This window comes from Ruditapes philippinarum, unplaced genomic scaffold (assembly GCF_026571515.1).
Source record: "Ruditapes philippinarum isolate M1 unplaced genomic scaffold, ASM2657151v2 ctg1475_1_1_1_1, whole genome shotgun sequence".
Taxonomy (NCBI): domain Eukaryota; kingdom Metazoa; phylum Mollusca; class Bivalvia; order Venerida; family Veneridae; genus Ruditapes; species Ruditapes philippinarum.
Genome location: NW_026853495.1, coordinates 39504 through 58795, shown reverse-complemented (window position 1 = coordinate 58795; position 19292 = coordinate 39504). Strand labels below are relative to the sequence as shown.

Sequence of the window (19292 nt, the reverse complement as noted above, 5' to 3'; positions counted from 1 at the left end):
CTGAATTATTCGTCCAGTATTTAGAAAGTTCAGATTTTCTCAGCGTCCGGTTTTCTCAATTTTCACTGTATCTTCTTTTTATTTTATCCCGCTAAACTTGAATTAAGGGCGTTAACTTTAAATGATAGCTTCAACGAAATCATACATATTTAACTCCCTTTTATCTTATATACCTTAAAAGGATTGCTGTTTGCGTTACCGTTTATTGCTAAGTTACTAATGCGACAAAAAATGCACACAATATGCTTCCAATTGTCTTTTGAAGAGCGGCTAGCGAAACAATTATTTGTTGATCCGTATATTTGTGAAGGTAAATTAAACTGTATATATCATGCAAAGGGAGTCGACACCTAACTGTAATGATTGTTTGGAGAAGATATTTATTTAATATATAATCAATCCCGTTTATTTGAATATAAAGATTAAAATTATGAAGTTCATGAGATCAAGTTTAATGTAGATCACGACGTAACAAACAACACACACGTTAATTTATACATTAAATATTTCACTTTTGATTGACAAATACTGATGCGAAAATCCGTTTTACTTACTTAAATAAGTTTTAAAATGGTGTCACTCAATGCTGTTTAATAGTATCATTAAATGTAAGACTGCATTAATACGTTTAGAACAATCTTTATTTCTATTTAGGCATTGAACTATGTGGTATTGTATACGCTATGTCAAGTACTAGTTAATAGTGCAACGTTGTCCTTGGAATTTAACTACTTTGAACAAAATTTGGCGCCAGCGGTAATTCTATTAGTAACGGAATGTAAAGTTTGTTGGAGAATCCCCCACCTTTTAAATCAGTTGCTCATTTGAATAGGAAATTAAACTTATTTAGTGGTACATGTAGAACATTATTATTAACAGTACCTGTTGTCGATGTAATCATCACATCTTTGGTGTAATTGAATCAGGTAACAACGTACTAAATGTCGAACGATATTTGAAACCAATAACAATAAATTTTCCAGTTTTACAGTTACTCTGCTCCGTAATAAATATACATCAGATAGATATCATAAGCCGTAAAGTGGTCATGTAATGCGCAATCCAAAGCTCAAAGTATTTGTCTTACATTCGTCTAAATGCAATGTCACGTTTGCTTTCTAAAAGCCGATTACCGTTAAATAAGCTCGTTTATATTCTACTTTATTGCTGTCTCTAAAAACCTTACTTGAAAAAGTTCAAGGTCGAATAATATGTCAACTTATGATAACAAATTTAACGTGGATTTATTTTTGTCTCAAAATCAGAAATAATAGAGTGTATTTTCACTAATACAAATGATTATATGTTTCAAATCATTTATAAAAAAACGGATTTCTTTTTTATAACCTCTAGCTAGTAAGGATTGATTACTGTTCAACGATTTGTCAAGATTTCGGTAGATGTTTTTCCAGAAAATGTACTCTCTGACATATGAAAAAGTAGTAAAATATACTGAAAAGTCATGTACAGTGGTTTAAGACTCACTTTTAGTCATAATTATGGAAAAAGGTAACACAAAAAGTTGGCCTCCTGGTCTGAGTGGTGATCTTCATGTAGCCCATTAGCATATGCAACCTGACCCTCGCCGACGCTTAGGTTTTTAGTGACAATAATCCGCATACATTAAATGTTCTTCTTTTATCCTCTTTTAAACAACTCTTTTAAATTTTCTTGCGATTTTGACGCGCAGACAAATCTACGACCTCGAAATTGGTTTGATATTAATGAAAGATAGATAAATATATCAACGTTTTCCTTTACCACAATTAAAAAAAAATCAATACCTATAACATGTACTTAGGCTAAAAGAAAATATTTACTTAGTTCAATTGAATCTGGAGTAAGCGATATGTGACATTTTGGATAAGGAAATTTAAGTCACACAATAATATCATACTTAAAGGAAGGCCGAAACGTATCAATCACACGTGCGGGAGGCGGGACACACGAAGCCTACACGAGATACACAATGGTAATTATAATAGGTTGTGAAATAACTATAGCAAAACGTAATAGTACTTTATGTTTTAAATTCGAAATCAATGTCTTTGAAATAGAGACGTGAAAGTTAATTGGACACGTAAACGGATATATTTTTTATGACGTTTGGCCCTCCTATTAAAATGATCTTGTTTCTATTATGATCGATTACTGTCAAAGATATCAGTAAAGAAAAAGAAAAAAAAAACAAGAAAAAAAAACCCGAATAAAACAAAATTGCATTTGAGAAAAATGCTATGCCACCGCATGGTTCAAATTTCATAGCTGTACATCAGAGGACAAGAAAGTAGGTCACATCATCAAAATCTAGGTCAACGTTCAATTTTACAACTAAAACTGTGCACACGGTCAAAATGTCATTGCTGTACATCAAAGGACAAGAAAGTAGGTCACTGTCCCCTTGGGCAAGGCATAATTTTGACTTAAGGGTTTAATAACAATCTTGATACAGGTCCACCAAACAACATTTCAAGTCAAATATCTAAGCTATAGCTTTCTCCCATTCAGAAAACATTTGTTTTATTTTCTGTTTTTACTACGTGTACATAATGAGAATCACTGCCCCGGGCAGGGCCAATTTTTGACATTTGAACAACTTTGGTAGAGGACCTATAGATGATATTATATATCAAACATCGAAGCTCTATGCCTTGAACCTTCAGACAAATTTTTTTTCCCACTATATGTACATAATGAAAATCAATGACCCCCGGGGCGGAACTAATTTTGACCCCAGGGCTATAATTTGAACAAGCTTTCTAGAGGTTCACTACACAATGTTTCATGCAAAATATCTTAACTTTATTCTTTGTAAATTTAGAGAAGATGATTTTTTAAGTTTTAACTATATACATATAGGATAAACCTATGGCTCCCAGGGGCGGGGCTAATTTTGACACAAGAGGCAAAATTTGAACAACTTTAGATGATACTATTTAACAAATATTAAAGCTCTAAGCCTTGTACCTTCAGACAATAAGATTTTTTTATTTTTTACTATATGTATATATTGAAATCAATGACCCCCAGGGCGGGGGCAATTTTGACCCCAGGGCTATAATTTGAACAATCTTGCTAGAGTTTTACAACACAATGTTTCATGCAAAATATCTAACCTTTAGCATTTGTCAATTGCTAGAAGAGTTTTTTTTAAAGTTTTAACTATATACATATAAGGAAAACCAATGACCCCTGGGGCGAGCCGATTTTGACCCCAGGGCTATAATTTGAACAATCTGGGTAGAGGTCTACCAGACAATGCCTTATGCAAAAAATCTAAGCTCTAAGCCTTTTGGGTCTTTACAAGAAGGTGTTTTAAGTTTTTACTATAAGTACATATAGCGAAAATCAATGACCCCGGGGCGGGGCCTAATTTTGACCCAAGGGCTATAATTTGAACAGTCTTGGTAAGGGTCTACCAGATGATGCCATATGCAAAATATCTAAGCTCTTGGCCTTTTGGGTTTTTACAAGAAGGTATTTTAAATTTTTACTATATGTACATAGTGAAAATCAATGACCCCCGGGGCGGGGCCAATTTTGACCCCAGGGCTATAATTTGAACAATCTTGTTAGAGGTCTACCAGACAATGCCTTATGCAAAATATCTAAGCTCTAGGCCTTTTTAAATTTATTCTTATAATTCCTTTTGGTTGCCATGGCAACCAGATTTCTGCATGGAATGAAATTCTTTGAACAACTTTGGAAGCCCTTCACCCAAGGAACAATCCTGCCAAGTTTGGTTGAAATTGGACTAGTGGTTTTTCACAAGAAGATTTTTTCAAGTTCACTATATAATCTTTATAACACACACACAAACACACACACATACACACAGGTGAATCGCTATTAGTCATAATTCTGGAAAAAGGTAACACAAAAAGTGGCCTCCTGGTCTGACAGGTGATTTGAAAATATCTGCAAGAACCCCAATACCGTTACGAGATCTCCTCAACAAACGTTTTCGAATAAACAATACAGCCTACTGATTTCCTTAAGATAAGATAAATATTTAAATGGGAATTTTAACAGCAAGATAGCTAGAGTTGAATACTATTGACCTAAATGTTGCTCAATCATCGACATATATATTAAATATTCTTTTTTTATCCTATTTTTAACATCTCGTATATTTCTTGCGATTTTAACACGGAACTCGCGACGAAATATAGATAGACACATCGACGTTTTATTTTAAAGCAGATTTAAAAAAACCAGCAACTCAATTAAAACATGTATTTAGGCTGAGAGAGTAATATTTCTACATAGTTGAAATGATTCCGGAGTAAGCGGTGTGTGACATGTAGGGTAAAGGAGTCTGTCACGGTGTGTGACATGAAGGGTTAGGGTGTCTGTCACGGTGTGAGACATGTAGGATTAGAGAGTCTGTCACTGTGTGTGGCATGAAGGGTTAGTGAGTCTGTCACGGTGTGTGACCTGTAGGATAAGGGACTGTCACGGTGTGACATGAAGGGTAAGTGAGTCTGTCACGGTGTGTGACATGTAGGGTAAGGGAGTCTGCCACGCTGTGTGACATGAAGGGTAAGGGAGTCTGTCACGGTGTGTGACATGTATGGTAAGGGAGTCTGTCGCGGTATGTGACATGTAGGGTAAGGGAGTCTGTCACGGTGGTGTGTGACATGTAGGGTTATGGTTACAGTGTGTGACATGAGGGTAAGTGAGTCTGTCACGGTGTGTGACATGTAGGTTAAGGGAGTCTGTCGCGGTGTGTGACATGAAGGGTAAGGGAGTCTGTCGTGGTGTGTGTGACATGCAGAGTAAGGGAGTCTGTTACGGTGTGTGACATGTAGGGTAACGGTGTCTGTCACGGTGTGAGACATGTAGGGTTACGGTGTCTGTCACGGTGTGTGTCATGCAGGGTAAGGGAGTTTGTCACGGTGTGTGACATGCAGGGGTAATGGAGTCTGTCTCGGTGTGTGACATGCAGGATTTTGGAGTCTCTCACGGTGTGTGACATGCAGGGTAAGGGAGTCTGTCACGGTGTGTGACATGCAGGGTAAGTGAGTATGTCTCGGTGTGTGACATGTAGGGTAAGGGAGTCTGTCACGTTGTGTGATATGTAGGGTAAGGGCGTGTGTCACGTGTGTGACATGTAGGGTTAGGGAGTTTGTCACGGTGTGTGACATGTAGGGTAAGGGAGTCTGTCACGGTGTGTGACATGTAGGGTAAGGGAGTCTGTCACGTTGTGTGATATGTAGGGTAGGGGCGTGTGTCACGTGTGTGACATGTAGGGTTAGGGAGTTTGTCACGGTGACACGGTGTGTAGGGTAAGGGAGTCTGTCATACAATAATATCATACGGCTGCATGCGGGTTTTTTCTTGAAGGGAGACCCATACATATCAACCACACGTGCGGGGAAGGGAGTTAGTGGGGGAGGGCTTGACTCGCGAAGTCTGTACGATCTGTGCAATAGTAATAATAATAGCTTCCACATATGAAGTTATAAAATGAATACTTCACAACATTTATCTGCTTTATTTTTAAAGTTCGTAATCAATGACTTTGAAAATAGGACATGAAAGGTATAACAAATTTTATAAAACATCAAGTGCACTTACTTCAAAGTATGAACTAAAGATAACGGTCTAGAGGAAGAATTTGAGATCCTTAATTATTCAAATATCGAGATAAGATACATTTATACCATAATGTTTTATATAACAAGGATCATTTACATTGTCGTCCCTTAGTTAATTATCATTCTTCAAATGGTCCTAAATGTGTTTATATCTATAACATTGTACTATGACAAAACTTAAATGAAATTTATTATTAACCCCATCTATATGACCAAAAAAGTTACTTTATTTTTAGAAACGTTTTGTTAAATTAATATGTAAAATATTTGAATCGCACGGCTAATTTCACAGCATATTTTACTTTGTGTTTACATTATGCTATGTAAAATTATATTAAGCACTGGTTAAATATATGTCATGCTATAATGTATTTAAAATGATATAAAAATACGTTTTTCCGGTATGATTGCAATATTTTGAGCTAAGATTATGTACAATCCTACATGTAAATAACTGTACAAATAAAGATGCCAGACACATAATAATAGCATTTGTTTTCTCATTTCCACAAACTATATTTCTTCAAAGAGAGGAAATTAAATCATTTACTGTATACTTTTTTATGCGTACTTATTTATTATCAGTTCGTACTTCAGACACTGATAGTCACTACCCATTCTCAGACAATCTTAAATTCCAACTTATGTGATGTTATTGGGACCTTGTTCAGTTATAAAATTTTACATACAGATTTCAACGGGAACCATCTGTCAATAGAAACCAAGTTATGTCATTTTGAAATAGTCAAGGTGATAATGTATGACAAAGTCAATGTTATCAGACGCATAAGTTAGTAATAAGTCGACATGACAAGGTGTTGATGTGTATTTTGAAATGTTAAATACTAGTTAAGCGCATGTATTAATTGAGGCCCTATCAGTATTCCTGTAAAATATTCTAAAGATTATTTGATATTTCTCCATGATATATTGGAACCATTAACACCTTAATATCTTAAATGGACTTTTCTATCATTTAACCTGGACAAAACCATTCATCATATATAGGGAATTTTTAAAATATCTTCTCAAAGAATAGCAAACAATGCAGAGCATGTTCATACGCCACAAACATACATGGTTTGATCTTGGTCTGCATTGGTCGGATAGGTATACTTACTTGCTTTCAGCAGGCTGGGCTTTAAATTCCCATTTAGCGTAAAAAGATTGTGCGATCGATAACTGCAATAAAATTGCACAAAGCATTTTGAGTTCAAAGTTCAAACGGAAATGTTGAATATGTACAAGTTGATTACTGTACAAAGATATATCACAATAAGCATTTACACAGATACTTTTTTAATTTAATTTTACTGTTATATGATTTTTTATATTGCAAACTTGAACCCTAAGTTCACTTAATGTCTGCCCTTTTTCTAAGGGAACAAGTTTCAAAGGAATTAAGTGCAAATCTGCAAATATATTTTTCAAAGTATCAGAAAATCTTTATTTATCAGAAGATGAAAAGTGTTTGTAGTAAAGCAAATGTTCATATTATAGCAATGTGAAAATGTGTCCCTTACTGCGCCTCAGTTACAAACCTCTTATGGTAACATATAAAAAAAAGCCAGTCGAAAGGGAGAACGATAATTCGTTTAGACTGAGCATGAAAACAATAATATTTGTTTCGGCTATTGTGAGTATCGCGTGGTGTTCGAAATTTCCTGGAATTAAAACCACGGAACATTTCGACAATGCTTTGGAGCTGGACGCACATGGGAACTACCTACTCTTCTGGAACTTTAATGACTCTCACGTGACGTTCGAAGTGCATGTAAAAACAAAAGGTAGATTTTTTCCCAATTTATTTTGATTAGAAATGCACCAAGGAACGTATCTTAACAAGATTAATGTTGCAGTTGGTCATTGAAATGTTCATTGCAGGATGCAGGAAAAGACCGAATTTTTAGAGCCAACTTTAATGAATATGTGACACAAGATCAATTCGAGCCTGCAGCATTTTACAATTTTGCCGTATTGGGCTTTCTTTGAGATTCTTTTTTCTCTATTGTTTTGTTTCGCAGTAAATATTGATAGTTTCAATCATTTTTAAGCAATGTTATTTTTAGGATGGGTTGGCTTTGGCATTTCAAGCAATGGCAAGATGTTTCCAGCGGATGTTGTCGTAGGCTGGGTCCGAAATAATGGATCGGTGTATTTCTCTGTATGTAGTCTAAGTTTATAGCGACATTTTATCAAATTACGTATAAATAGTCTATGGTAATATATAATGTTTTACGATAACATGACCCAAGCACATTTTCAAGAATAACAAATAAACATAAAAAAACATATCTACTCCCTTCACAGTACATCTAGTTTAAATAATATTATTGATCTTTACTGAGTGTAAATATAAAGTTATAAAAATAAATGATTGAGTAAAACAAAATCACAGAACATTTATCTCAAATATTCCTTCGAGTTGATTATAACATTTTCCAATACAAATGTAGAAATTTATCATCGGTATAAAAAATTATATTTTACGTACTTTTGTAAGTGTTCATTAAAGGTAAATTAAACCCCATGCTTTTAGTTTAAATTTAAAATTACTTTTTATGTTTCCTTGCCCTGTAAGTACTCATTTTTCAACCATCTTCTGGTTCCTTCGTTTGTTTTTGTATAGTGCAGTTAGAGAGAATTTAAAACCCTTTTTGGTTAATACCACTTCGTTTACATTTTGCTGCTCCTTTAAAATAGTTACATGGTGGCACGATAGCTCAGTTTGTTAGACCACTGACTGACACTCCTGAGGTTACGGATTCGATCCAGGGTAACACCATATGGATTTTTCAGAAACACTTTCAGTGTTTCCCACCTACCTAGAGACTTACTAGTACGAAACCCAGGTAATCCTCGCATGTATCAGTGCTATACACTGGGCATGTACAAGAACCAAGGGATCTATTAAATAAGAGCTAAGGACTGGTTCCCGGACTCCCTTGTATCTCATAGCTGTCTCTAGAGTCTGCTGAGGTAAGGACCCTACTGGAAATAAGTGCTTGCACTGTCGTAGGTTATCATTGACCGCCCGGTCTAAAGAAAGTCAATCAGTCAATCACACATTCAGCGCTACTTACTTCCAGTGATAAGCATCAAATATGTTCAAAATATTATTTAATGCATGATTGTCACTTCTAAAAATTAAAAGAAAACATTGCTGAAGCAAAATGTGCATTTTAGCTTCTTCTTTTTAATGTATCCCAGGATCGCCATACAACCGCACACAGTATGCCAGTTATAGACAAATCACAAGACTGGGAGTTACTCCATGGCGAAGAGAATGAATTTGGCACAGTACTGAAATTTGTAAGAAAGATAAACACGTGCGACAAAGACGAGGACAAAGTGATTCCAGTAAGTGTCAAGTTTTGCTATACAAGTTACGACTGCTAGCATAATTATAATGTTAGCCGTTCTGACTTGTATTCTTGTCCGATAATAGAACGTGAATTGCAAGTACAGAGGCTTTCATCATACTGCTTTATTCAAATCGTTTAAAACAAAAAAACTGAATCGTCATTCATGTCATACGCTATCAACAGTTAGGCAGGTTAATTGAATTAAATACTATAATATTAAAATAAGTTTCTTTTATAGATATTGGCATCGTTACTTGCGGCATTAAACTTGTAGAAAACGGTATGAAAATACATAACAAATCTCATTTGTGTCAATAAACGTTTGTGTTCTTTTTAAATAGCTAGACACAGTACGTCTTATCTATGCATACGGTCAAAATGATCCAAGTGACGATAACTCAATTACATATCACGGCACAACACGTGGGACCAAGAGTGCATCGATTCTTAGTCCAGAAACCGCTGACAATACCAAATTACCTGACAATGTCACATATTTTGACTTTCGGAACGGCAATGTAAGTAGAACAAGTAGGGAAAACAAAGAAAAATTGAAATGTGAAGTGTGCTGACAGGCTACTTTGGTGAAGATATGTCTAAATTAAGCACATTTTGTTTCTTACATGGCGGAATCTGGTCTATGTCACTTATAATAGGCATAGTTTGACATATGATTGCAAATAGGCGGAGCTTGATCCTTGTATTGTTGAAATTAGGTGGAAATTGTTCCAATTCCAATTATAGCTGAAATAGACCGATATTGTTCTACATGTATTTTACCTATTTATTTTGTTAATATTTTGTAAATTAAAAATAGGTGGTTAAATTACCTGCTTATATGGATTAGAATTAGAACGAAAGTATTTGATATAACTGATTCAAGCAAATTAAGAAATTTGTCTGTAAATAGAAGACTGGAACCATCCGTTATGATAACTTGGGTTAACGTTCATACATTTAAACTATAACCGAACAGCGTACAATTAAACACTTTTTCAATTAAACGATACACTATCCAAAACATCCAGTCTAGACTGATTAAATGTTGATATTATGTTATTTTATTTAGTTTCTGGTACCATCTGACAAGACAACATACAATTGTAGAGGATTTAAGATACCAACGATAGAAAAACACCACATTATTAAGGTAATACTGTTTCTTTCAAATGACAATGCAACAATTCTAATTAACGAAATTCAACCATAAATCAACACTGAAATAAGCTTGCCTGATAACCAACAGTATCGTTTGGTCTCAGAAAATATGAATAAAAAGAATACATGTATTTTTGTATAACAAAAGTATGTTTACTTGAAATAAATTTTAAGAATACAGAAAGAAACAGAGTTGTAGGTTATGCTAGTAAGATGTGAGTTGGCGTAGTGCATGTCTTATCCGGTCCAAGTATGCGAATATGGCAGACCTATTTCGTCAATATGACACATACTGCAAAGCTGAAATCAAAATAACCAATCCCTTTAGTGGTAACACAATATTTAATGATTAATGTAATTTATTTCAGTTCGAGGCAGTCATAACACCAGGCAATGAACAACATGTTCATCATATTGTTCTATACCGGTGTAAACTAGCAGATCCGGACCGCTGGGACGGGGTTTCAGGGACGTGTTACAAGAACAGAATCCTTCCACAATGTTACAAACAGACCATCGTCTGGGCAATTGGGGGACAGGTTTTTTTATTTTTAGATTACCTTGATTCGTTTGATTTTACATCAGAGAATATTTTTTGGCAAAATGATATACAACATGTATACAATAAGTACTAAGGGAACTTTGCATTCGTCTCTAAAAGAGTTACCCAAACGTTGCTTTGTCAATAGTTAAGAGTAGTTATTGTAACAAAACACCATTCAGACGGTCATTTTGAAACCTTAAAGATCTTGTAACACAATTTGTATGGTTTTATATCATAAATATTATGCTCAATTGGAGATTAATCAATATTGTAAGTTCCAAAAAGCATTATTTGTAAAGATATTACCGAATTTACATTTCATACTAATAAAGGGAGGTTATTAGAAATTTATTTTTGATAAAGTCTTAGTCAAATTTTTCAATAAGAAATGAGTGCATATATTTTAATGATTGCATATAATGAGGAACATATTTTACATATTCTTCGATGTTTAAAAATTGTTTTAGAAGTATAATTATATACATATATAAAATTTCAAGTAATTAATAGTTTAAGATAAACTGGTTGAATTGAATTCGTACTATTTGAATTTGAATTTTAGTACACATTTCAGATTGAGCAGTGGTTGAGAAAGTTTCCAACTTTCAAAACTATGTTTATCTTATTGGATCTTATTGATTCTTTTCATTTAGCAATGACCCAAATTTAGTTTCTATTGTTTCTTCGTGGTTGTTGAAACGGTATCTTGTTTCATATTTTTATAAACTGATAAAGGCTGTTTTATAATTATAAAAGACAAATGTTATAATAATGTTTTAAAGGTTAAAACATAAGGTTTTAAGTTTTAAACGAGGTATAAATGTTAACTTTTAAAGACGAAACATGCGCATTTATGGCGGATTCGACATATTTATTAACGTTTAAACATGAAATCAACTGAAAGAAGTTTCTACAGATCGCATGTAGCTATAAAATGAATAAACATGCAATTGAAAATGAACGTTTTAGATATGTTGGTACTGAATGAAGTTATTCTCTGATCATAATAAACATTGATACCATAATGATAAATATAATATATATAATTCAATGTCATTTTAATTGCAGCCATATTATTTTCCTGATCACGTGGGATTTCCGTTTGGAGGCCCGGATGAAGACTCTTTCTATGTCATGGAGACGCATTACGATAATCCGACTCAAAAAGCGCACATGATCGACAATTCTGGTTTCCGGATGACTATAACATCTAATGTACGACAATATGATGCTGGTTTGTTAACGCTTGGCACAGTATCAGACGACACTCAGGTTGTGCCTCCAGGCGTGACAGATTACGTGTTCAAGACATTTTGTACTGAAGACTGCTTAAATCTGGTATTGAAATTCTTTTGATCATAAAAGTGTATTCCCTTTTAAGGTCAAAAAAGTAAAATAGAATAATTGTATTAAAATGCAAGAGAATATAGTATATGTTTTATGAGAATTACAACAGAGGGGTGAATTTTTTAACTAATATAGAGCCTAACTTATATATGACAATATCAAGCTTTTTTCTAAAAAGTTCCGAACTGTGTTAAATGCACAAACAGGAAACGGTGTATTTATAAAAACATTTAGTCAGTGCTACAGGGCGTGAGAGATGTAAAACTTTTATAGTATTTCTCATCACAGGTTATATCAATCAATTTTTGATACAAAACTAAATCTTTATATAATTGTATTTATTCTCAAAGGGTTTCGCCAAAAGCAACATGACCGAAATTAAGGCATTTGCCACACTCCAGCACGCACATCTGATTGCGACAGGAATAACAACTAGACATTACAGAAATGGTACTGAACTGCCTCCTTTAATTACAGATGAAAATTATGACTTTAATTTCCAACAAACACGCTCGTTCCCGAAGGAGGTGCCTATATTACCGGTATGACCTTGTTATGTTTCATTAATTGCTTTAATTAACCACGATTGTCATGTTATATTTAACGTACAAGAAACAGGAAGGCTGTAGGACGGATTTAAGATATTTGTGTATTTTAAATTGTAACTGTATGTTATATAATATACAGGTATTTTTTGTTTATGAGTCGTAATATTTATTTAATCACGAACAAAACAGAACAGGTTCCCTCCATCTTGGACACATATTTAAAGAACATACATTTTGTAATAACATATGAACCATTAAACAATTTATTTGCAATGTATTTATATATCAAAACAATATTCTTATTCTGCGTAAAAGGGAAGCTTATTTATTCAGTTTATACTCCAATCTCATGACAAAAAAAATAACTGTTTGTTAATTATTTAAACGTTGGGTTCAAATGATGAATTAAGTTATATTCGGGTCCGAACCGGTTATCCGTTGTTTCAGGTAACCAAATAATATCACAATTTTTGACGTGGGGAAATTTCGCTTTTTTCCCTCAGAATTTTTTACTGACATAACATATCCTGTTGCAGGGTGACAGTTTACAAGTGGATTGTATATATGATACCAAAAACAGGAATACAACAACATTTGTAAGTTGTGATCATACGTTTCTGTTGTTTAAAGTAGACACTATATAAAGGGGCAAGTTGCATATACAACCCGAGCAACTGGATGCAAGCAACGGTTAAACTGCCATATCATGTCAATAATTATAATATAGAAAACATTCTTTACTACAAAAAGAAATTGAAAATACTTCATAAATTGATACGTGTAGCAGCCGTATATATTTTTACTTATAAAGATATTTGACAGGTTGCATTGCATGGCCCTATATAAACGGTTGTTTAGAAATAACGCTAGGCCATCGATTTATTACAAACAACCGTTTATAAACGGTCATACAATCTGTCAGGCATAATTATAATGAATTTATATAATACAGCAAGTCAGAAAAGAAAGTTAGATTTCTTTATATATTGACAGAAACCGTATATATAAAACTATATTAATGTCACGATTATCCAAATTGAATGAAAAGCGACGTCACAAGCATGCATTATGATAAACGAGATACGAGAAACGTCATAATTATCCAATGAAAAGCGACGTAACAAATGGCAGTGTCATTAATGTCTGAACAAATATCAGTAGTAAAATGCGTCTGCGTGGCATGGATTTGTCTAGATTTTAAATGAATATATGTAGGTTTGAACTAAATAAATGTAAGGTTTAAATAAATATAATTATGTAGGTTGGAAATGAATCTATGTTGATTTTAAACGTTAATTTATGGTTTTGTATTGTTTAGGGCGGATTTTCAACAGAGGAAGAGATGTGTAACTCTTTCGTGTTTTACTACCCCAGGATGAAACTATCGGGCTGCTTTTCACGTCCTATGTTGGACAACTTCCCATTTGATACAACAAACGTAAGCGTGCTAGTTCCTAATAATACGATCGACTTATTACCGTGTAGAAACGGAATCACTGTATTATGAATTGCAAGCTTATACGATTCAACTTGTAAATTTATTTTCTAGTAAAGGAAGAAGATGCGTTTACCCATTGTGTAAGTACTGCTCAAGCTGTCTGCCTTTCAATCCAGATATTATAGGTGTGTGCCCGAATCGGTTATTGAATATATTGTTTTGCATATGACATCATTACTGGACAATTATTGGCGGGCAAGATTGTGGTCAAAATATGTTGTCGGAATTTTTATACAATCGAGCACAAAGATATGTTTCAAGTCAACCTCAATGCATTTATTCTTTTCATTTCTATAACTTTAGTAACATTTGACTTTTGACAATTAATATAAGCCTTTTCAAACCTTTCTCAGACTTTTTCCGAGTAACATTATTTAATGGAGTTTCAGTAAATCGCAGAGTTTCAGTCAACCTTTAACAGTTGTTAAGTTATGAGTCATTAAATGATAGTCAACTTAGAGTCAAGCGTCTAAAGTTTTATGGTTAACGATAGATGCCCGCTTATTATGTTTTCTAGCAATAACGATCTGAGTAAATTCCTTTGGTAGTTTGATTCCTTGCCTACTCTGTCCAAATAAGTAGTAACTAGGGGCAGGTAATAAGACTATATTTAGATTACTGTCCCTAGAAGAGTTTTGAAAGTCGTCATATGACAATTACAAGGTCTGTTTTCCTTTGAGCCAAGACAAAACATTTAAAAGAATAGGGCACCAAATATGATAGCTTTACTGTTTACTACAAAGTGTTAAACCTTGTCTTTTTCCAGAAACACCAAGCGTTTGAAAACATTGACTGGAGTAGTAATTTGGACTACTTTCTGTCGCATGCCAACAATTGTACAAATGAGCAGTACTGCCTCGGACATGAAGTACCGGTAACTAAATCTTGTATTTATACATGAATTTTGATTTTTTAAAAAATGAAATGGATGGTTGACGTCATAATATTTAATAATATCTCCATGACTATTTATCATCGTACTTAAAGGGGCTCCACTGAAGGCATTTGACATGACGGAACTTGAAATAGATTTTCGAGATTAATGTCCCATTTGATGAAGGCCTAGACAGATAACTTGTGTGCAAAATTTTAGATAATTCACTCATTCCGTTTATCAGAATCAGTATTCTTATTATATAAAATATCGAAAATTGAAAAGCATTGCAACGTTTTTCTGCCAAAATTGGGCTAAGTATATTACAAAAATACGATTTGAAATTATTTTTCAGTTTATTTCGTAATTATCTTTTGTACATCGTTATATTTAAGTGCGCTAGCAGATTTATGTCAGAAATTAAAATTTTATGTTTTAAGACTTCTGGACCTCAGTGGAGCTCCCTTTATGAAAATAATTCAATTCAACATTTAACTCGTGTTATCATTTAGATATATTACAAATTAATGCTAGAGTTCAACATGCATTATTAAGATCCTTTTTTGTATTATTGCAGTAATAAAATTATATAACAATATAATATATAAAGTTGTTTTTAGTTTTTTTCAAAAAATGCAAATAATCAGAATATTTCTTACATGAAGATAGCTAGCAACTTCATGCTTCAAACCTCATATCTATCTCTATTATTTCATATAAAGTACATACACATCTTAGAGAAGACTAAAATTGTATCCTCTCTCTCTCTCTCTTCTCAGATACAAATATTTATCAAATGTTTAAGAAGTAAATTCTATTTTTGTCATTGAAAAATTACATTTTTTTTACAGCTACAGTGGCCGTTCCCGAAGTTTCAGCCACCAGAAAACGAGAAGGAATACGTTCCACCGACAAGTGGCTGTTCCTAATGATTTAAATGTTTTATGCTATCCCTAAAGAGGAGTTTTATTATTTGGTAGTGTTCGTGTTTTAAAACTGATAATTATTCAAAGAGATCTCCCCCACCAACCCCCTAAACAATCCTATTCAAATGTTTTTAAATTTATAAAATAAACTTTAATTAACATTACGCTTTGCTGATTGTTTTATATTTTTCAATACCATCACGTTTGTAACATTCAACAATATATAGCTTTGCTGATTGTTTCTTTGGCATCACTCTCTGCTTATTTTATTTTATAACTTTTAATAGCATCACTCTGTGCTGCTTGTTTTAAAACTTTCAACAGCATCACGCTCTGCTGATTGTTTTATTGCTGTTACTGCAATTTGCCACATAATGTGAATCTATTTATCCAAGTTGATGTTTTGTTGTATTTTGTCATGGGATTGAATGGAACAAAGCAAACAATTACCGGTGACTATTTTTTTTGATAATTTACGAGTTAATACCAATTCATCCCCCAAGTTACCGGCTACTCATCACATCTGTGAGTGGCAAACGTATATTATACTCAACATCAGAGATCACATGTCATGTGGAAATTTCGCCTCGCCCAAAGATTGGAAAACGAATTGCAAAAAAAGTCGAAAATGTTGTTTTTGTTAGCGATCCTTGAATTTTTATTCCATTGCTTTCTCTTTTGAGCTCAGGCTGAACAAGTTATCAAAGACATACAGATGTAATATTTGTAATGTCAAACATAATATGAATTTGAAAGAAGATATAAACACCCGTAAAAATCTAACAGCTTTCGTTTTAATTGATAGCTAGAAATATAAGCACACATAAACTGATAAGTAAAGCTCTTGTTTTTGCTGTAATTCATAGATTGAATTTAATTTAAAAGCAAGGAACAAATCACTGTTATCATAGAACTCAAATCGATTAAAAAATCGGCAAAGAATATGTATAGTAATTCAAATCATCTTTAAATATTACACACAAAAATTCTAACGTTTATTATGCTTTTCTGTGACACGATCATTATCAGAAAACCCTGGGGGTGGGGAAACTACAATTAAACTTTTCCATAATTAGATTTCCAAATATCATTTTTGTCATAATGTCGAAGATACTTGGTATTTACATACGATGGAAATTTGAAATAAAATTCTATAAACCTCGTTAGTCTTGCTTGAAAAATATGTAAATCGTGAAATTTATCTTCATTAGATGACGACAGCCTCTATTGAAAACTATTTACCAAAAAACTCGTTATATGACATAAGCGCCTACAGTTACTTTGGAAAAAAGACACTATTTTTCTTTTTGACTGGTTTTTTTTATACCATCGAGTGAACTTCAAAACTGTATTCTAACTCAGTCTAGTGTCCTAGTGTTTTCATTGTTCATGCGATTAAACAAAATTACATCACAACAACAATAACAAAAACATATTTATTTTATGAACACATTTGTCATACTTTACAAAAATCGTTTTGACCACCTACAAACATTAATATAAATTAAATTTAATAAAAACCTAATATCTTAACTATAATTGGATTTTATTACGTTGAAACAAAATAGCAAAAAAAATGAATAAATAAAAAGTAATAATAAGAAAAATATAATTTAAAAAAAATAAGTAAATAAAAATGATTAAAAGAAAAAAATAGACGGCAAATGAATGTTTACCAGTTATGAATAAAATAATGATTAAAAAGTAAAAATACAGAGTTTTTAAGAATATTTACATTTTACCGTATCCTGCGGAGAGATTCAAAACATAAAATTCCTATGAGATCATATCGTCCTCCATTTTGGGAGTACGACAGTGTTAGTTTAACGGATATGTACCGGACTTAATTAGTTTAGATTTATTTAAGACAATAAGAATTGATAGTATAGATACGAACAATAAATAATTGTTGATAGAGTTGCTTTAACATAAGAAGATCATAAATATGCTATTTCTCATAAAGCCAACCTAGATTTCCTGCGATTACTAGACTAACTGCGTATTGGTTATCGTCATAGCATCGAATTATTAGTTTAGTTTGGTTTATTTAGTTGCTTAAAAACATAAATATGCCAAGTTTTCTTAAAATGCTGCCTCCAGGAAAGAGTAGAAATTATAAAATATTTAATGATAAGAAGACCTATAGGCATGATGGGATAAGATCATATTATGAAACGATTTGTGTGTAATACAGTCCATTCTAGCACTTGAATGAATATAAGCATCAAGTATTCTTTTAAACTAATGTATTATTTAAGCCTTACAAAACTATTGTTTATACGTATAAGTATACGTATTGTGGTTTTGTTTGTTTCACAAATTCCAAATTTCAGAATTCTAAATGAATCATACATACGAATTGAGAAAAAAATACTTAGAATTTCAATTATTATTTGTACAAACTGTACCCTGTGAAGTTATATATCAGAAAAAGGGCCTATAATTGTTTGTGGCGTCCTCGAAATACTTTTTAGGAGAATCTTGGATGGCATATGCAGTCATTTATGTTTATAATGGTTTACTTATATCAAAAATTATTAATTTTTGATGTTATTTTCTTGTTCTTCTACTAAAAGAACAGATGCTTAAGCAAATGACATCATATTCCAATAATACCCTAATGCAAATAATTTTGTAGTTTTCACCATTAAAATGTCTTGAGGTACGCCGACAATGGCTGTCATCGTTTCTTAGGAAACACACATCTATATATTATGCTTTCCTTTAATTATAACTGACCAGTCATATATGTTTACTTGTAGTTTATAGGTTGCTTGAACCTTATATGACCCCCTTTCTGTATTTATGTTCATTCAAAATTAACTTTTAGCATAAAAATATAAAAAATACGTGATAACAGAGTGACAGAACTCCTAGCAATTATACAAGACATGACTGTAAATATTTGTGTACTATTTGATGTTGGTCTGAACCAATAACTTGTATGCTAATTTTTAATTTACAGATTATTACCTCACTCCGTGTTTCCCGAGTATTTATTTTTGTTGTGCAAAATAACCCAAAATGATAAGCGTTGGAACGTCATCTATTCAAATCAGACTAGGAATTCCACAAAATATCGGCACTCAGTTTAATTAAGAGCAATTGTCTTTATTAGCGTTTGCAGAATTTTCCATTTGGTAAGTGCTTTACTTGATTTATGAAACAATTTCAGATTTAATGTTTAAGTCTTTCGATTTCAGTGCGTCTCCTTTAATGTTTTAAGTTTTTTTCATCAGTGAAGCTCCTTTAAGACATGTACTTTCGTTTAAAACATCAGCAGTGGTATTCATGTGATGATTATCGTCAGTATACAATATTGTTTAAGTTTTCATAAAATAATTTGTATACATTGCATTTGCATTGAATATATTGTGTAAAGTGTTAATTTTTAGTACAAAAGGTCGCAAAGATACATTTTAAAACTAATAT

The 19292-nt window shown here is 32.8% G+C and overlaps 1 protein-coding gene across 1 annotated transcript in view; it reads left to right on the top strand.

The window, feature by feature from the left end:
• The window catches only part of LOC132737053 (uncharacterized), a 37234-nt gene extending 21210 nt beyond the window's left edge, over window positions 1-16024 (top strand). Inside the window, exons 11-22 of the mRNA XM_060724285.1 lie at window positions 7079-7387; window positions 7670-7764; window positions 8811-8960; window positions 9307-9483; window positions 10035-10115; window positions 10492-10662; window positions 11736-12005; window positions 12365-12556; window positions 13099-13158; window positions 13881-14000; window positions 14827-14934; window positions 15786-16024. Coding sequence (XP_060580268.1) covers window positions 7079-7387; window positions 7670-7764; window positions 8811-8960; window positions 9307-9483; window positions 10035-10115; window positions 10492-10662; window positions 11736-12005; window positions 12365-12556; window positions 13099-13158; window positions 13881-14000; window positions 14827-14934; window positions 15786-15863 — 1811 coding nt within the window. The 3' untranslated portion in view covers window positions 15864-16024. The remainder of the gene's footprint in view (window positions 1-7078; window positions 7388-7669; window positions 7765-8810; window positions 8961-9306; window positions 9484-10034; window positions 10116-10491; window positions 10663-11735; window positions 12006-12364; window positions 12557-13098; window positions 13159-13880; window positions 14001-14826; window positions 14935-15785) is intronic.
• The last annotated feature ends 3268 nt before the right edge of the window (window positions 16025-19292 follow it).